At 34.0% G+C, this 20,467-nt stretch overlaps 4 protein-coding genes and 1 non-coding gene across 8 annotated transcripts; 4 read left to right on the forward strand and 1 right to left on the reverse strand.

Moving 5' to 3' along the window:
- The first annotated feature begins 8,058 nt into the window (after nt 1-8,058).
- LOC108820960 (V-type proton ATPase subunit c2) lies at nt 8,059-9,077 on the forward strand. The gene is made up of 3 exons (XM_018594006.2): nt 8,059-8,228; nt 8,309-8,594; nt 8,800-9,077. The coding sequence occupies exons 1-3, from the start codon at nt 8,150-8,152 to the stop codon at nt 8,930-8,932; spliced, it is 498 nt and encodes a 165-aa protein (XP_018449508.1). The 5' UTR covers nt 8,059-8,149; the 3' UTR covers nt 8,933-9,077.
- A 178-nt stretch (nt 9,078-9,255) lies between these two features.
- On the forward strand, nt 9,256-9,328 carry TRNAE-CUC (transfer RNA glutamic acid (anticodon CUC)). Its single transcript has one exon. It is a non-coding gene; the product is annotated as a tRNA-Glu (tRNA).
- Nucleotides 9,329-9,389: 61 nt separating this feature from the next.
- LOC108820955 (ATP sulfurylase 2) lies at nt 9,390-11,538 on the reverse strand. The gene is made up of 5 exons (XM_018593994.2): nt 10,831-11,538; nt 10,349-10,754; nt 10,018-10,278; nt 9,830-9,916; nt 9,390-9,731 (listed from the first exon to the last, which is right to left on the reverse strand). Exons 1-5 carry the CDS (start codon nt 11,382-11,384, stop codon nt 9,591-9,593), a joined length of 1,449 nt encoding a protein of 482 aa, XP_018449496.1. The 5' UTR covers nt 11,385-11,538; the 3' UTR covers nt 9,390-9,590.
- A 1,496-nt stretch (nt 11,539-13,034) lies between these two features.
- LOC108820957 (HVA22-like protein h) lies at nt 13,035-15,284 on the forward strand. 4 transcript variants are annotated; one of them, XM_056993288.1, is made up of 7 exons: nt 13,038-13,279; nt 13,805-13,878; nt 13,949-14,047; nt 14,141-14,197; nt 14,291-14,354; nt 14,425-14,631; nt 14,713-15,284. In XM_056993288.1, the coding sequence occupies exons 2-7, from the start codon at nt 13,814-13,816 to the stop codon at nt 15,145-15,147; spliced, it is 927 nt and encodes a 308-aa protein (XP_056849268.1). In that variant the 5' UTR covers nt 13,038-13,279; nt 13,805-13,813; the 3' UTR covers nt 15,148-15,284. The 4 variants fall into 4 exon arrangements, with proteins under 4 accessions (XP_018449499.1, XP_018449498.1, XP_056849268.1 ...); XM_018593998.2 differs by having other exon boundaries at nt 13,040-13,279; nt 13,805-13,845; XM_018593997.2 differs by having other exon boundaries at nt 13,035-13,373; nt 13,805-13,845; nt 13,949-14,197.
- A 2,518-nt stretch (nt 15,285-17,802) lies between these two features.
- On the forward strand, nt 17,803-18,375 carry LOC108820832 (uncharacterized). Its single transcript, XM_018593844.2, has one exon. The coding sequence runs from the start codon at nt 18,004-18,006 to the stop codon at nt 18,184-18,186; it is 183 nt and encodes a 60-aa protein (XP_018449346.1). The 5' UTR covers nt 17,803-18,003; the 3' UTR covers nt 18,187-18,375.
- Nucleotides 18,376-20,467: the final 2,092 nt, after the last annotated feature.

The following is a 20,467-nucleotide window of genomic DNA, read 5'->3' on the forward strand; positions in this document are numbered from 1 at the left end:
AAGAAATTTGAAATGATATGAGATGGGTTTCATGGGCCTACAGTAGGCCAGCCCAGGAAAAGAGGTATGGGGTTTCTCTCGTACCAACTGATCGAGTCCTACCCACTCCTACTCATTGTACCATTGACAATGCTTTTTGTACATTATTACCGCGTCCACATGTCTTATCTCCTGTTCCGCCAGCTGGGCAGCATTGTAGCTTTGTTGTTTTCTGCCATTGCGACAAATATAACAAATGAAAGTGTGGGGCTATGAGTATGAGACAATGATACATTGCCGGATATAGCCACCGCCTGATCTGTTCTTAGATTTTATTTCGCTTGTCACGTAATTTGACTCACGTTTGTTCTACTTCTGTTGAACAGTGATTAATACTATACTCGTGATTACAAAATAAACTAAAATACACTGATCATGCAATGAGTAAACTATCTATGTTTATGTCTTGCCCAAACAATTTTTTATAACGAGAATACTAAATGGAGACTAACGAAGCCGTAGTCGGTAATAACGAAAAGGGAAAAAAATGTTTTTTGAATGATAAGCTCGGGGATTGCGTGTGAAGATGAAACTAACCTTTCGCGACCTTAATTGATATGATTAATCTCAAGACTAAAACCTAAAGTAATGATAGTACTAATAGTATTTAAAAACACTAAGAACCAATGAACCATCACTAGTTTCTTCAATCTCAAGTCATATCTCCATCATCATGTGGATTCATTTACTGTTTGTTTTGTCGTACTCGCCGACAGAAATAAATCTTAACCACTTTTACAACTTGAAAAACTCCAAGGCTATTTTGAGTCAGTTAAAAGAGGATTAAAGGAGTGGATTATTATAATGCATAAACATAATAATTACAGAACTGGTCAACAAACAAAACACATTAGTATTCAAACTCAACATGTTTATCTAGAAATAAATCATTCCATGTGGTTTACATCAGAACAACGAATGTTTGATAGAAAAAAAAATGATTTCTAGCCTCTTATAAGGAACCAGACAAGCAAATACAGTCAAAGAAAAGTTGGCTTTCTTTGTTTTCTTACCTGTTCAAGACGATCAGTCATGTCTGTTCTGTCAACTATGACTATAGAATGACAAAAACCACATGCCACATGTCACACTGCAGAAAAGATAGATTTATAAAAAAGTGTGGAGTTATCTCTGTAGTAAACACTTGAGAAATCACCCCATTACATGCATTCCCTCGAGTATATCCACCTTTTTAGGCGCTACACAGGATCTGAAACGAGAAAGAACAAGCAGGGTCTTCAATGATAGCCAAAATGTGGTGATTAAGCTAAAGTTAGTTATAATGTAGCATTACTTTTGACCGTTAGGGCCATAACCAAGTTCTCCGCACTGAGCATGACTCTGGCTTATAACTATCTGCAATTCTGCACCAACAAAATAATGCATGCTTCATGAATCCATCCAACGCAAAGTTCCAACCACAGCATAACGTACGAATTGTAATGTTATCATCAAAAGCAATATACACAATCGGTGGAATCTCGACTTAAGACGAACTTTAAATCTTTAGGGTATATCCAATCATTACCATTGTTCTTAATCTTCCCAACATATATAAAATGTCCCCCAGCTGAAAACAAGAAGAGTTACAATTCAACTTTATATAAGACCAACACAAGAGGTAAAGACTTCGATTAAAGTTCACTTACCATCAGTACAGGCAGAGTCCATCAGAAACAATGCATTAGGACACTCCACTCTAAAAAAAAAGATATGTGCTAATCCAAGGGAAAGCCGCCATTGGAAGGTGAAGCTGAGGCACTCCGTATTGCCATACTACAAATGAAAAAGTTAGGCTACAGCCCAGTGACGTTCTGTGGAGGACTCAGCATTACTCAACAAACAACTTGCACAATACCAAACACTGCCAATGGGTACGCAACCGATGATTTCCTCATGTCCAGTCTACATAGAAGATATCAGAAACCTCGTTAAAGAGGAAATGGCTAAATCCAGCTTCTGTAAAATACCTTGTTCATGTCGGAAAAAATGCTTAAGCTATGTAGTCCGTTGGTGTCATATGTGTAAGGATGCTTGTAACTAAACTGACGGGAGGAGCGGGAGTTGAGCACTTTTTCAATACTCTCTACTACTTCGATCTTCTTCATGCACTAGCTAGACTTACATTCTTACAGGTCAATGATATTTACCGATCAACATTTAACTTTTAATCTAACCCAGGCCCAACATGAAAAAAAGAATCCAATAATAGTGTTTATCATCAAATTAAGAACACACATCCCTTATATATTAATAGGGGAGCATTTTTAATAACTAACCTTCAATTGGTAGTTTATTTACACCACTGCCATTGCTGATGTGTCAGCTTATCATGCATTCTCAGCTGTTTTTTGAATCTATCCTTTTACATCTAGAATAATTACGAAAAAATACCATTGGTCTGACTTATTCGTATGACAATGTTTCTTACCATTAATTATAGAATTTTTATGGTGTTATGAAATTATGCGTGTGCTATACTCTTCCAAACCTGATTACATTATTTTTCTATTATATAATCTGCAGAAAAAAATTATAAAAAAATGTATCAATATTAAATCACTACTAAACTAGAATATGTAACAAGTTCATAATAAATGTATCAATATGGCATCAAGGATGCTAACAGATTCCACATAGTTAACAATTTATCATGTTTTATGCGGTCATGAGAACCTTAACCCAGATAGAAAATTTACTTGGTGTGTCATGTTTAAGCAGTTTTGATAGATCATTGCATTATAAATTATTCATATGCATATGATCGCAGACCTTGCTATATTTTATGGAGAATTAATACGAAACTGTTTCATACTATTTTTTCATAATATACTAAACTACTAAAATACAAAGATATATGAATAAATCATTTTGTATAAATTTATTTAATTATAGTGTCTACATGCATTTGATTATTTTATTATTTAGGTAGATCCACTTATGGGAATAATTCTTTTAGAGTGTTTTATATTTTCCTAAATTCTATGTGAATGTGAATCTCATAACGTAATGTAATATTTCCTTTTTACCACTATGAGCTCGGTGAACACACATTCTTGATATGCACTCAAAGATCTATCTAAAGTAAATAAATAATGAAAACCGTAAAGACATTAATGTATTGATTCACAGGATCACAATCTTGCATTCAAAATATTTAAATAACGCTTAAAATCATTGAATGCACAACGATATATATGGCACTGATTCTATAATTATATCATTACTATTGAATTAGTATAGAAATTTTTTAGTCAAAACCAATCCTGTAAAATTATAACAGTTTCGTATCAATGATTTCTACATTTAATGTCGTATATATGAAATTTCTTTACATTTATTGTTGCATTAATAGGTTAGAGATTTTTTCTCTATATAAATCTTCTGTATATTATTTGAGAAGCATTGAGAATAATTCTTGCTTACGTGTCGTTTCCACAGTGATTCTCAGCAAATATACTAACGTGTCGTCTCGATAATGAATTGCATTTAATTCAGCATTTAATTTTCCATTTAATTTGGCATTTAATTTGGTATTTAATTCGATATTTAATTCGGTAATCACTAACATAAAATCGTAAAGGCTTATGGGTGGGCTTCGAATACTCATTCGAGTTTTTGGTTCGGATTTATTCGGGTTTTGGTTTTTCGGGTTCAAAAATTTCAGTTCTACTCGGGTATTTCTATATTTCGGTTTGGATCTTTGCGGGTTCGGGTTCGGGTTCGGATAACCCACTTAAATAATTTTAAAAAATTTTAAATTCATTATATACTTAAAGTATCTCAAAATATAGACAAAATATATATTACATGTACTTTTGGAAAATCTGAAAAAAAATCATTTTAAACATACTTTGACTATTTTATATATACTTTCAAGTATTTTTGACAGAATATATAATATCTTTTTTTTAGTATATACCATACAAACGGAATGTGATTTTATAAAAACCATGAGATTTGGATATGGTTTGATTTATTACCAATTAAACTGAACAAAACTGATTAAAATAGAAACATGTAAATATGTATATATTTATAGCGACGCATGAATATCTATTTTTTATATAAGTTGAACTATAATTATAATTTGTAAATCATTTGAACTGTAATTAAGTAACAACTCACTGCATCTGAGGCTTCTTATTTTCAATGTGTTCTGTTTTGATTTTTTCTCTTTATATTAATTTTGAATAAATTTAAATAATATTATAAATTTGATAAACAACAATTAATTGAATTTTTTACAGATTTTTTATCTTTAAATAAACAGAATTGTGTTCAATCGAAGATATATGAATTTGATGAACACTAAATATGGAAGAATAGAACAAAATTTCTTTCGTACTTCTGTTTAATTTTTTATTCTTATTTCCAAAATTTAGCGCTTTTATATTAATTCTAAATTTGATTATTTTATTAGATGATAGAAACGCTTTTTGTTTTCTATTCTTTTATTTAAATATATAATATTCTTTTAATAAATGACTTTTTGACAATATGACTCTAAAATTTGTATAATATATAATATGATCTCAAACTAAATAATTATGTTTTTAGACATAAACCGAATAAACCGAAAACGACGGTATATAAATCGAACCAAACGAAGTAAATATGGATTTAGCATATTAGTTATATTTTACTAACCGAAACACCGAAAACCGAATAACCAAACTGAACCAAAACCAAACCGATATCCGGTATGAACACCCGTAATCCAAATAAAAACGAACTATTATTTCATTCTCTAAAACATAAAAAAATAATAACTTCACTCCGCGCAAGGCGCGGGTCTTATCCTAGTACCAACCTATATGGTAAACATTTCATCTCAAACATAAACTTTTACCTCTATCTTATAACAGAATAATGGATGGTTTACGGTTTAAAGTTGTTTACGGTTTAAAACAGAAAAGTTGTTTACGGTTTAAAATGGATGGTTTTGATTTTGTTGGTGATTTGAAACCCTTTCAAATGTTTCATGTTTACATGGAAGATAAGAATAATAGTTTGATTTTAGAATGAAAGTTACACCTTCTGTCGATGCCCTTTTACAAAAAAAAAGTAACACCTTCTGTCTACTGATTTTTTTAAAGTACATGTATATTTATGTTTAAACATTTTATTTATTTTATTAATAGGATTCCAAGCAAAGTATATTGAAGACATTAATCATGTAAGGTTTGTTCTCATATTAGTTATTTTGAGGCTTTTACCTGTTTAGTTTTCATGATATTTAGTTTTTACCTGTTTTTACTTTTCTTGCTTTCACCGGTTTTAGTTTGTCTAAAACTCAAACATAATATTGTCGCAGTCTATTGTTTTGTTTATAAACCTGCTAAATTAACAATGGTCGGATCAGTTCAATCAATTAGACAAGTCATTGAAAATTTAAATGCTAACCTGTGAACAAATTCAAATTTCTTTGTTAAAGCCAAATCGCTGGTCCACCAATAGTTTTCTTTTAAAGATCTGTCTCTTCTCATACATTTGTCGTCTATAATTATATCAGACAAAAGTTGGAAATCGTAACTGCAATAACATTATAAAATAAGATGTTATTACAGTGTCAATCCGTTGAAAGATAAGAGAAGCATTAATATTCGGTTAATGTATTCTTAACGGTTTTGGCGAACCTCAGTTTTTTAAAATTTATTTATCACTCCATTGATACAGTGTTTCATTATCTACTCAAAAAATTCATTGTTCGATTATTTTAGCGATTGAAGAGATTCTAGAGAGATGACGATAATCAGAGAAATTCATGAAGAATCTGATAAATGATAATCAGAATAGAAGAATTGTAATCTGACCTGGGATTCTGAGTTAGTACTTCATCGAGTATGAAAATCTGAAACCTTCGCATTCTTGGGTTTTTTTCTTTGAAGTTCGTGTATATTAAATCGTTTTCTTCTACATGTTGTGTTTCTTAATTAAAAAGCTGTCTTCTATAGTGTTTCTTACAATCAAAACTTTTGTGAACAATTGGTCTACTTTTTTAAAAAAATTAACATTTTTGATTTGTATATAACATATATTATAGCGTGTTGTGCACACATATTTTTAAATCGAGATATGCAAACATAGTAAAAACAATTATTTTTAAATGAAATATATTAGAGAAATTTATGGTAGCAAATTACAAATCATAAATATTAATCTGCTCTTGATATTTATCCAGAACCGAACCCAAAAACAAGAAAATTAAAACTGAACCGAGAACCGTATGGGTACCCAAGTTTCTAAAATATAGTTTATATACTTATAAATATAATCATATAATTTTAAAATATTACTTTTAAATTGAAATACCAAAAAAAAATTACAAAAAAAAAATTATCTGAAATATTTAAAATTATCTTAACTATCCAAAGTTTTATCCGAAATAAAAAAAATGATAACTAAGCAGAAACCAAATTTTTTTACCCAAGTTAACAAAAACTGGAACCAAACCGAAACGAAATGTGATCAGAAATTATTTCAATTTTGTTACTTTGTTACTTGAACTGAATATAAATCAAATACAGAACTATTTTTTTAAAATATTCGAATTGATCCTAAACCTCAACCAAATAACCGAAATAACCAAACCGAAACCAAGAACCGAATGCACTATACCAAATAATTATTGATTTAATTTTGACCACAAACAATATTAGACAAATAATTCGATTATAAAACAAAATTTAAGTTTTTATATAAAAATTTCACCCCGCGCAAGGCGCGGGTTATTACCTAGTTCTTATTACAACAATTGCTTTTTTGTCAATCAACAAATACAAGTTACCGAAACAAACTTTTACAAGCCTGTAATTATCAGATTTTGTACAAAGAAGTAAGAATAAAAAGATTTATTTTTCGAAGCTGTTCATTTTATATTTTAAACTTCCATACCAGAACTTATAATTTTTGCTCTTCTAATTATTGTACCTATCCAAAACAATTTTAAACATCTATCTTATTAAAAAAGAAACATTCTATTAGACCTAACATTTATTTTGTAAGTTTTTAAATTAAATACACTTTTATACTTTATAATTAAACATACATTAAATCACTAATGTTCCTTTCTATATACTACTATCCATGTTTCCAAACAATATACTTATTTCTTTATACTACTATCAATGTTTCCAAACAATATATTTTTTATACTACTATCAATGTTTCCAAATAATACAATAACTAATCTTAGTTATTTTATATCTATCATTTTTCTCTTTAAAATTTTGTAGAAACGTCATAATTTCATAAATTGCAAAATAGTGAACTTTAAAATTTCGATTATAAGATTACAAATTATGAAACTATTACAATTTAAATCCAATTAGATTACATATCGGTCATCCATCAGTTCAATCGGTTAGTCTCGGGTTTTAGTGATTTTTTAATATGAATATTTTAAAAACATAAATTGAATTGTCAGATTTCCGGATTAACCGGTATAATCACAATCGGGTTGAATTTAAAAATACTGATTTAAATGCAAAGATATTTTAAATACACACTCTTTAAAAATAACCAAAATATTTGTTAAATTATTAGTGAAATTTTTCATCGTAAAATATTCCGCGCTTCAAAAGCGCGGGTCAAAATCTAGTGATAAAATAATTTAAAAGCATGATTTAGACTCTTAGAGAATGTGGCATGAATCATGATCCACATGGTGTAAGTAAATACTAATGTCTAGCACGACGGCACAAGAATACACTTGAACACATCTTAATAAGAGAAAATTACCTTAATACTATAACAAATTATTCACATATATGACGAAAAGAAATCTAACTATTTAACAGTAAGAGAATATACACAATTAACTTTCAGTTCAACTCGATCTTATAAAACCCAAGATCTCCAAACCCAGTGTAAAAAGAGCTATTAAGAGTCAAAAATATTAAAACAATCAAACAGTAAATTTGGAACGGTTTGGGTTAAATGGGTCATCTAATTTAAGTCCGGTTTAATTTTACACGCAGACTAACCGCCAGGCAACAATTACTAAAATATCATTGTTAAACATAATAAGTTTTGTCTCTCTCCCTCTCTCGCTCGCAAATCATCAAACAGTTTCGTCTCTTTGCGATCAGATCTCATAGGAGAGCTAATGGCTTCAGGTTTCAGCGGCGATGAAACTGCTCCTTTCTTCGGATTCCTCGGCGCTGCCGCCGCTCTCGTCTTCTCCTGTAACAACAAACTCTCCATTCACAGATCTCCAATTCCATGAATTTGGTTTTGATCTGATCCGATCCGTTCGTTTTGTCAGGTATGGGAGCAGCGTACGGGACAGCAAAGAGCGGGGTCGGTGTGGCGTCGATGGGTGTGATGAGACCAGAGCTTGTGATGAAATCGATTGTTCCCGTGGTTATGGCTGGTGTTTTAGGTATCTATGGTCTGATCATTGCTGTCATCATCAGTACCGGAATCAACCCCAAGGCCAAGTCTTACTATCTATTCGATGGCTATGCTCATCTATCTTCCGGTCTCGCTTGTGGTCTCGCCGGTCTTTCAGCTGGTATGGCTATTGGTATCGTCGGTGACGCTGGTGTTAGGTAATTTCAAAAAAACCTTGGGTTTTGGTCACATATGTCTTTTTTGATATGCTATGGCAAAGTCTTAAGGTTGGTGTTTGAGTTATTATTTAGAGCTAAAATGATGAATCTTTTTTTTATATGATATGATCGTTGCTGCTTCTCATATTGTGTGTTTCTACCTGATTTGTTTTTTTTTTGTCGTTTGTCATTTGTGTGTTTGCAGAGCGAATGCACAACAACCGAAGCTGTTTGTGGGAATGATTTTGATTCTCATTTTTGCTGAAGCACTTGCGTTGTACGGTCTCATTGTTGGTATCATCCTCTCTTCTCGTGCTGGTCAGTCTAGAGCCGAGTGAAAAAATCAGAAAGCCTTTTGGTTTACATCCTCTTTGTAATGTTTATGATATGTTTTCTTTTGTGGCATTGTGAGTTCTTTTGGTGTTTCTCATGAAAAACAACAAGTAACATGAGTGATAATCATTTGACTTTTGGTTCTGAATATTTTTTTTTCTTTTGCACACTATATGGAATACATCAATAATTTAATAAAACAATATGATGATTCTATAAATTTTGTCAGTTGATGATCTACTGACTTGAAACGTCTTGCTCATTTTTTCATCTGTTCTTCAATATTGTTAGTAAAATTGATAATTGTAAGTCGAGTTGTAATCACAAATCCGTTGTAGTCTAGCTGGTCAGGATACTCGGCTCTCACCCGAGAGACCCGGGTTCGAGTCCCGGCAACGGAGATTTTTTTTGGCCTCCCTTCTGGTGGCCGAAAAACAGCTCTATTTTACTCAAATCAGAACAGACACACAAAGTGGTAAAATATTATTGAACCAGATCTCAGACATTAACAATCTTGTCTCTGCTCATCGGCAAAAACATTATTTGGTTTCTGAATTCTGAGTTTTGAAAAACACTCGTGATTTTCCACAAGACAAAAACATGTAAATGGTGGAACAAAAGGCAGTCATCACGGACACTTCAATTCTCAAAGAGTTTGATTCTTTAGGCTGAAACAACTGCTTGTTGTTTTGACGATTCATCACTTTCTTGCAAGCTCTCATAATATTTGACAAGAACATTCCATCCACTCGGACACATAAACCCATCTGGTGGACTCTCCCCTGTTCTTGCATACGTTCGCATCTGAAACCACCAACAATAAAACCATTAAAAAAACCTGAAGTTGTCTTCTAAAATGAAGCAAAATGTTGAAAATAAAAAGACTCAAAACTCTCTCTAACCTTAGTTCCAGAAATGAAAAGAAACTCTTTTGCACGAGTTGGATCGAAAAACGCCATCTGCTTCTCAACTGTATCATAAGCTGCAACCTATAGGATTAAAAAAAAATCACAGAGAAAGAAACACATGACTAAAGAGTTGAAGCAGCCTATATATTATGATAAAAAAAAACTACAAACTTTGCATTTACCCTAAACGGAAGAATATTCAGTTTCTCAAGTCCAGGAGCCATGCTCAAGACTTTCTTTCCATGATCAGGATCATACAGATCTCTCTTCTCAGTAGGATGTCCCATTCCCGCAGGATCACGACCCACAATATAGAAATTAGCACCTGCATTGATCCTAGCCTTGGCGTGCCACTGAACTTCAGTGGGACCAGCATAGTGCATCGGCGACGGAAATATCGAGACAATAGTAGTCTCCGGGTCAAGAACCCCATCTTCAAGAACCTATCACACACATCATAAAACAAAATCAAATCATAATCATATCAGTATGACAAATGATTACAAAACTCACCTTGCTATGTTGTTCCATTCGAACATCAAGAGGAACATCATCAGCTTTAGTGAAACCTCCTAAAGGATGAAGCAACAGAACAGGGTTCTTGTAACCCATCTCCAAAAGCCTTTTCCTCGTATCGTTCATCAACAGAGCGTGGCCGTTGTGGACAGGGTTCCTCAGCTGGAATGCAAAGACAGCATCCGCTTTACGGTTATCGAACTCTTTCCTAAGCTGTTTAGGTGATAGCCTGTAATGATCAAGACCATCGTTATACTTAATCCCCTGGAAAACTTCTAAATCTCCACCGATCAACCAGTTCCCAGCCGGAGCAATGTGTTCCTCGACGTAAGGTAGCCCCGGAGAAGTAGTTCCCCACGTCCTAGCAATCCTTTCTTCCTTGTTGTGTTTATATATCTCCACACTGCAAAAAAAATGTTCAAAGACTCAATCTTTAGAACCTAAATTGCATTGAAAGGTAGGTACTATCTTTATTATACCTGCGGAGAGAGCCGATGATGTGTCCTTGAGGGGTTGCGAGAGCAACGTTTTTAGACACACCGATGTGTTCTTTGGTTTTGTCGTCGATGGCGAGAACGATGGGAAGAGACATGTTGACGAGAGTCCCGTCTTTGAGCCTTAGAGAGTTGAAATGAAGGGTTTGGAGATACTCGTCTTCTCTCATGAACCCTTTCAAAGGACTAGCCCAGCCTTCGCTGATCACGTGCACCCACTCCAGGTCGATCTTCGTCAGCCTCACTCTCGGCATGGACTCTGCTTCCTTCTTCTTTAGCTCGATCTCCGATTCGGGTACGATCAGTTCCACTAGCTCCCCACCGTCTGGGTCGATCAAGGAGCTCTTGACGGTCGTTGGAGAAGGAAAGGAGAGAGATTGCATCTTTGGGTTGCGTTTATAGACCAAATTGGTTAGTGGGTTGTGGTTGAATGAAGAGAAGAAGGGTGATTTTGAGGGGATTTGATCGGAGAAAGACGATGGTTTTGAGTTTGTAGTGTGAAATTTAGAGACGTAGGAGGATCTGATCAGAAGAGGCATGGATCTTGGTGAAGAAGCGAGAGAAGTGGGGAGTATAGAGTGAACAGTGGAGGTGAGATTTGGTGGAACATGTTTGGAGGAAGAAGAACGAGACGAAGAACAGTGATGGGAGTGTCAACGAGATCCACTCGTAATGCCACTTTTGCCTCTTTGCTTTTGTGTTTGTGGATGGAACTATTCCTATAGTGTCAGGATGGGCCCTTGTGGACCTAGATATTGGGCTTGGGTCCGTAACAACTTACCAATGTGTTTGTTTCTCTCACATCATATACACTGAAGCACACTTCTATTCTCATATGAAAGATTCTAGTGACGAAGAGTCGAAGGCATGTCTCGTTCAGAAACAATCCACCAACAAGTGGTTAACATAAGATACGTTTTGGGTTTGGTTCCTCCGAGCTAAGCCACTTGAATCCATCTTTGCATCAGCTGGTACCGGAGCTCCTCTATGATGAAAAATTATAAATATTTGTCGCCTTAACCACCAGATAGCTCATAATCACCCTGCAAATTAAAGTGTAGCTTATGTTATAAATTATAATGCGGGTAACAACAATATGAAACCATATTGTATGTGTAAGAAGTAATGGAACACTAAGAACCTGGGATATGAAGGTAAATGATGTGGCACTACAAAATAGTTTCTCAATACCGGAGGTGAGCATGTAGTCACTGTATAGTGTGGCTAAAATGCTGAGGACACAAGGATGTTGCAGTGTATTCCATTTAGGCCCGATCCATCAATATGCAATCCAAATCCATACATATTTCTTTTTGTCGTAAAGTATCGCGTGATTTGATTGCTAATATAAAATTGGTCCCATTACTTTTTACATTGAGTTGGCATTGTAACGTTGATGTAAATATCTACCGATCACCAATATAGACGTTGGTGTGTTCTGTGCTACTTTCTTTGCTTTAATAATTAAAAACAGTTCCCCTCATCCTATTTTTGTCGAAAAACCTTTTTCTTGTTGGGCTAGTTCATGCAATCAGGTTGATCCGGTTTTAACCGAAATCAGACTTGTTTAAACCGTTTGGTAAGTGTCTAGCTTTGGTGTCTTGAAAAAGTTGATGTGGGAGTGAAAGCAATTTACTCCATAATTAGAAAGGACATAAGCATAAAGCATGCCAATGTTATGTTTCTTTCTACTCATTAACATTGTCTTGTTTATATATATTTCCAAATTACAAATTAACGTGTCACAATTTTTTGAACAAATCCTCTATATGAAAATTTATTATTTTTGAAAATGATGTAATCCAATAACAGTGAAACCATAGGTCCATAATTGTTATGATCTTACAAACAAATTAACTATTTTAGAAAACAATACAAATCGCGCTACATTAGGAAGATCAATAGAAACAAATGCGAAAAATGATGATCAAAATGAGCAAAAGCATAAATACAAAAAGAAAAAAAATCAATCAAAGCATTCACAAGAAAAGCTTCGGATCATAAGTTGGATTTAAGAATACAGTGTAAGTAGAGTAGATTCATTCTCTATGTCCCATATCTCACACATCATCATAACCGTCTGTTCAAAATGTCAGAGTATAAACCTATAGAAATCGTAGCGTAGAGTAAGTCGCACCACAGAAGATTATTTAACCTCTTCCTACCAAGTGTGAGTTGAATTTAAAAATCAACCGCTGACAAAATTCAATTTACAATTTATTTTTATTTTCCCACATTACTACTATTTTGTCTGTTTCCCCCGCTCTCGTGCTCTCGCCGCCGATTCCGTAACGGTCGCCGGCCGCATTACGCCGACAAACACGTTCCTCTCGCCGAGGTTTCGAGAATCTGCTCCCCCGAAGTTTACCTGAAGTACTCCGATTCGATTGCGTTCTCCTTCACTTTCCGATAGCTTTTATTTTTCACACAGGAGGTATCGAAGTAGAAACCGATTCCTCTCATTACAGATTATTATTCATCGGTAGCGATCGATCTGAGAGCTCGTCTTTAATCCGTGGCAGATAAAAGTAATGTAGTTCATCTTCGGTTGATTAAGAAATGGATTTCAAATTTTGTGCATCTTAACTTCTAGATTTGTAACTTCGATATTCGTACTCGCCGGAGGAATCTGATATTTCTAGAAAAAAAAAAATCGAAGCTAAATCTTGTTCCCTCTAGTCCTTCGCTTTGCTTCCGATGAACCGCGTTTTAGCAACCGCCGACACTAAATCTCACTGTATTAGTAGAGGATTAAGCAAAGTAGATTTCGTATACTAATGCACAGTCGTTTTAAGTGATTTCTTGTGCTTCAGATGATGCAGCTTTCATGAGTTCTTAACTGGCGAAACACATTCGTTCATTGGTTGATGATGAATTAGTTGATCTTTGATTTATTATATACTAAGTTGTAATCTGTGTGATCACTTTTTTTTTTAATTCTTGTGTTTCTCTTTGTCAGGTGAGCACAATGATTGGATCGTTTCTAACAAGAGGACTTGTGTATGACTCTGTTCTTCTCATTGATGTTCCAAAGTTATACTACTTGATTATAATACAATTTTTGTGAATCTGTTTATTTATTGAGTTTTCGTTTTGTTGGCAGAATGGTGTTTGGATATGCGTATCCTGCTTACGAATGCTACAAAGCGGTTGAGAAGAACAAGCCTGAGATTCAACAGCTTCGTTTCTGGTGCCAATACTGGTTTGTCATTCATTGCCTTTGTCATCGGTCATTTCTTGTGTTTTTTTCTTCTGTAAAAGTCTTTATCTTCCTTTTTTTGAAAACTCCTTGCAGGATTCTGGTGGCTGCTCTGACGGTTTTTGAAAGAGTTGGTGATACTTTCGCTTCATGGTTGGGTTTTATTGATTATCAAAATACTTTCAGATGAATAGAGATATGTGTAATACTTAAATGTTGTTTCTGTCCTGTTTTTCATTCATCAAGGGTTCCGCTGTACAGCGAGGCAAAGCTGGCGTTTTTCATATATCTTTGGTTCCCTAAGACCAGAGTAAGTAGAGTTTTACACAGTACTTGTTGTGATCCATTGGAGTTTTTATCTCACTGCTTTATTTCCACAGGGAACTACGTATGTTTATGATTCTTTCTTTAGACCCTATGTTGCAAAGCACGAGAATGAAATCGACCGCAACTTGGTTGAGCTAAGGACCAGAGCTGGAGACATGGCGGTGATATACTGCCGGAAAGCAGTGTGCTATGGACAGACAAGAGTCACTGATATCCTCCAGTTTGTAGCTCTACAATCAACACCAAAACCTAAACCTAAGGTGGTAGTAACTATCAATTCACTTTTTCATTTTAGTTCAGAGGGGCTTCTTGATTCTAATTTTTTTCATATCTAACATTAGGAAAAGAAGCAGACTCCACCGGAAGCAGAGGAGCAGAAACAACCTGATGATCTTAAGGCGGCGAGCCAAGCAGCTTCTAGTAGTCTTCAAGCGCGTCCACAGATCAAGAAACCACAGCTTCTAACCAAAGAACCTATACCGGCAAAGCCTATTATATCTCCTCGTAAGCAGCTGCAAGCAGAAACCAAGGAAGCTAAACCCAGCGCGTCACTCCCTCCTCTTACTCCACCATCATCACCTTCAACCGCCACTAAACCAAACGCTGATCCAGCTCAGCCATCATCAACTGCAGAGGCAGAGAAAGCGTCGGAGACTGTTGCTGCGTTACCAGCGTCTGCGATTAAGCGAGCGTCATCTTCGAAAGAGACAATCAGGGAGACAATAAGGGTCACACGTGGGAGTCTGAGAAAAGCTCGCTCAACGGGGACACGCTAAAGGAGGAAAAAGTGCCTATTTCAATATGAACTTTACGCGTCGTGCCTATTCCTTCACGAACTTTGTAGTAGTGCGTATTCCACACTGAACTAAACAAATTTTTTAAAATACTATATGAACTTTATGCGTCGTGTCTATTTCTTCACGAACTTTATAGTAGTGCATATTTCACATTGAACTAAACAAAACTAAAAAAATACTATATAGACTCTCAAAATCATGCTTATTTCCATATTGAGCGTTAAATGTGTTAGTCATCCGTTAATTTATCAAAACAACGTCATTTTGAATAAATTTTGTGAAATTAAAAATTAAAATAAAATATAGACTCTTAAAATTGTGCTTATATATATTGACTGTCAAATGTAATAGTCATCCTTTAATTTACCAAAAGACTCTCAAAATCGTACTTATATATTGACTGTCAAAGGTGTTAGTCATGCTTTAATTTATCAAAAGATTTTATTTTGGATAAATTCTATGAAATTATCCGTCATTTTGTAATTTTTTATTTTTTATAAAATCTATCAAAAATGACGTTGTTTTGATAAATTAACGTATAACTAACACTTTTGATTTCCTAAACAGAAAATACTAACACCTTTGACGGTTAATGTATATATATATGACTAACACCTTTCATTTGCTGACAAAAAAGACTAACACCTTTGACGCTCAAAATCGTGATTATATATATATATAATATATTGACCGTCAAAGGTGTTAGTTTTTCTTTGTCAGCAAGTGAAAGGCGTTAGTCATAAATTAGTTTATCAAAATAACTTTGGATAGATTTTTTTGTAAAATTGAAAAAATTAAAAAATGACGGACAATTGCATAGAATTTATCCAAAATAGTCTTTTGATAAAATCAATGATGACTATTACCTTTGACAGTCAATATATATAAGCACGATTTTAAGAGTATATTTTATTTTTAATTTCACAATATTTATACAAATTTACATTGTTTTGATAAATTAACGGATAACTAACACATTTAACACTCAATATTGAAATAAGCACGATTTTGAGAGTCTATGTAGTATTTTTTTATTTTGGTTTAGTTCAATGTGAAATACGCACTACTATAAAGTTCGTGAAGGAATAGACACGACGCATAAAGTTCATATAGTATTTAAAAAAAATTGTTTAGTTCAGCGTGGAATACACACTACTACAAAATTCGTGAAGGAATAGACACGATGCGTAAAGTTCATGTTGAAATAAGCACTTTTTCCCGCTAAAGGAATAATAATAGAGAAGGAAACACACGAGTTCAAATCTCGGTCTGTTCTTTAATGTGGTTTCTTTTTCCTTACGAAGTCAAGCCAAAACAAGAATAATCGATTTTATTGGAAAAGAAATGTTGTCATTCGTCTTTTTAGTTAGAGCATCTCCAAGGTACACCTCTATATTTTTCTCTAAAATAGAGAAACTCTATTATAGAGGTAGATTTGCTCCAATGTATGCTTCTATAATAGATTTCATTTATTAATATAGGAAAATATAGAGATTTGCCATTTTTATTTCTAAATATAGAGGCAAAAAGTGAAATTTCTCTATATTTTCCTCTATAAATAGAGGAACTCTATTATAGAGGCATACATTGGAGCAAATCCACATCTATAATAGAGTTTCTCTATTTTAGGGAAAAATATAGAGATATAAATAGAGGTGGGTTGGAGATCGTCTTAGATGTCAATTGTTCAGACTTGAAACTAATAAGACAAAAAAAACAAAAAAGTTGAAAAAAAAAAAAATATTCCGCTGCCGGGCTTTGAACCCGGATTTCATCCATTTGAAATTAACCTGTGTGCTACAGCGGATTTGTTGTATATTCTTTCCACTATATTTTATATAACCCAAATTGAAATAAATGCTGAAATCAAACTGACAATTATTTTTTTATTTTTACTTTTTTTTTAACTGGCAACAATTTCTTTGAGCTAAGCTAAAGACCAAAGCTTAGAGATATGGCAGTGATCCAATTAGCAGTGACCCTATGGAGAGACAAAAGTACACTGGGATATGGCAGTTTGTAATATCTATATCAAGAACAAACATGTTCTTATGCAATTCATCTCATCAATTTGACGGTTCATGATAACGTTTTATTTTATCTAATTCTTCGTTCTTGCATTCGATATTTCTTCATATCTGGAAACACGAAAAGAAGCAGAGATCAAAACTATGCCCATCTTAATCCCACGGGCTTTGAACCCAGATTTCACAATTGAAATTAACCAGTGTTCTACAGCGGATCTGGTGGCATTATTTCCGATTTGTTAACACATACCTATCTATCAACAATCAACATACCTCTATATATCTTTCTTGGTCCATAAATAATTACTACATACCTCTATATATCATAATATGTTATTCCCACTAGTTTTTTCATCAATTAAAAATTAATCAAATGCTCCCGGTTTTTTACAAAATGAACACGTTTAAAGGACGTCATGTTGCATGCGTCATGCTGAGGAGTGAAGGCCTCAATAATGGAAATGAGTGGTAGGTTGTGGCGGCAGCATAAGTAATGGCTTTCCCTTCTTCACCGTTAGATTCCATCTCGAAGATAAGATCAACCAAAACTATTACAGTACCGTCAATTATTGTTATTAAAGTGATTCTAACGTGTAATTCTTTCTTATTGATTGATACAACTAACCATGCCAATACATTAGCATTTTATAAATAAAAACACACACGTAAATCTTGAGGGTAGAGGTAGAAAAAAGATTCACCTCTCAACCCTGACTAGCTATAATTATCCACTTTCAGTTCTTTTTTGTTGTTGTATGAACACTCTTGGCACAAAAGAGTCCAAGAAGACAAAACAAGAATTAAAAACATGGGTGACCCAAGCGGCCAATCTTCAACAACAACTGTACCTGGAGACAAGGGCGGCGGCGGTCATGTCGGTGGAGGCGGTGTAAGTGGTGGCTCTTTTGCTAGTCAGCCGCAGAGAGCAAAGGTGAGGAAGCAAGTGTGGGCTGGAATTCTCTGCATCTCTTCCGCCTCCACTAACCGATAATATTTTAAGAAAACTTTTGACAAAAATGTCTTAAGTGAAATGGTGGTGATTACTATGCTTTTGATCATTGTTCTTGTTAAGTTAACTGTCTCTAAATAAGCTAGCGAGATCATGACCATCATCATCGTCATTGTAATGAGATTCTGTAAATATTATTTCAACTTCTGCAATGAAGAGCCTTTTAATTAAGATGAATTTCAGAAACTTCTTAAAAATTTCCATTATTGTCTGACTAGAAACAATCAGGTTTCTCTCGTACGGATCTATGTATAAAGCGATGTCAGAAGCAGTATCATAGCGAGTCAATTAAGTGAGATCGCCTGCAGATAGTCTTAAAGTAAAAACTAATGAGAAATTTGATGTTAGTTAAGTTAAGGTATACTAGTCTCTGAAAAACATGGCAAAATAATTAAAAAGAATGTGCATTAGTTATAAAAGTAAGTTCAAAGTAAAAATACTTTTCAAAAAATTCTATGATTTGTTTTTGCCGGATTTTGAAGCATAAACTCTATGGTTTTATAACTTTTATTTGTTATATATATTTATTTTGCATCGAATGTTTTAGTTACCTATGGACTTAAATAGACCAACCACGAAGCATGGCCACACCCAACATATGGACTTAAATAGACCAACCAGGAATGTCTTATAACCTTTTTAGCCTAATAGAAAATGCATTGGGCTGTCATTAGCTATTTTTGAGCAATCCACAGAAGGTCTCTAACTCACAACTAGATAGATCCCCGTCTTGTGCAGCTTGTAGCTCATGCACCATTAAACCAATATAATTAGTCTTATTTAAATATTCTTCTTTAATGGAATTAATTAGTCGTAATATATTGAGACTTGAGAGGAATGATAAAATAACTAGCCTTAGTTTTGATTATCCAGGTGTTGCTTAATCTCAAAGTAGAAGACATAATCATAACTGTCTTAAGTTAACTATACCAACAAGTATAAAGTAAGTTATAACCCCTCAGCCATTAATCATTTCACCAAAAGCCTCTTCTCTTCTTTGCAAAAACATAACTCAATTTTAAAATGAAACTCTTGTTTGTTCTCTGAACAATGATCATTCTTTGTTATTCTGAAGTTATTTTTTTCTGACTGGTCCTAAATCTCCGTGGCTAAACAAAACTAGGTCAAAGCCAAAGTGTACATGATGCAGGACCACAAATTATTACAACACCTGATTATTACTCACAAGTCACTCACTAGTACTACAGCTTTTTAATTTAGCCCTAATTACATATATAATCAGCTCATGATTAATCGTTGATCAATTCCTCGGCATCATGTTTCTTCAGTGTGAACGAAAGCTCAATCGGTCTCATGAAACTAAATTTCAACATAATTCCTTGTGATAAAATAAGCTACATTTAAATTATAAATTTTATACAATTTAGTTAAACTCTTAGGGTTGGTTTCAAAAATAATCATAGAAACTATAAATGACTCAATAAGATGTTAGCTGAGTAATTCATCCATGAATATATTTATCCATATCCGAGTTTAATATAAAAAGGAGTTCACTTTGCAGAGGACAAAGGAAGCCCATAAAATGATTTGTTCACATGCAACATCATACACTTTTAATCTCTCAGCTAATTGTTCCAGTTACGTTTATATTAATCCTTCAATATTTAATATTTTAAACCCCTTTATCTATCAAAATCAATAACTTTGAGAATAAACTACATATTAAGTAAGAAAAGGCCTAACAACCCCTTACTATGTGTATATACAAGTCTATAAATATTCGAGCATCAGAAATTCACAATCAAACATATAGCATTTCCAAAAAAGCAAAACATACGCAAGACAGACTATAAGAAACTTTATAATATACACAAAACTATGCAAAAGCCATCTCAGAGAACTCTTCCTGATACACACCCACACTCCTTCACCATTCATATAAACGATTCATTTAATCATCACCAGCATCATAACCACAACAACAAGACCTTCATAGGATTTTCGTCATCCATGAAGCTCTTCAGCAAGTTCCGCAAGATTCTCATGAAGATCATCTTCATCGTTCCCTCCTCCTCTTCCTCTGCCACCGTACGTCGTCACAAAACCACCACTGACTCCCGCAGTGGCGGTGAGAGGCTAGAGACGCCGAAGATATCGTGCAGTAATTCGTACTACTCCTCTCAGTCTCACTACAGTGAAGCTATCTCAGATTGCATTGACTTTTTCAATAAGTCATCGGTTAATGATGTGTCTCACCGTGAAGACAAGCTTGTTCATGAACAAGACTGTTTTTACGTTTAGT

This window comes from Raphanus sativus, chromosome 8, assembly GCF_000801105.2.
Source record: "Raphanus sativus cultivar WK10039 chromosome 8, ASM80110v3, whole genome shotgun sequence".
NCBI lineage: Eukaryota > Viridiplantae > Streptophyta > Magnoliopsida > Brassicales > Brassicaceae > Raphanus > Raphanus sativus.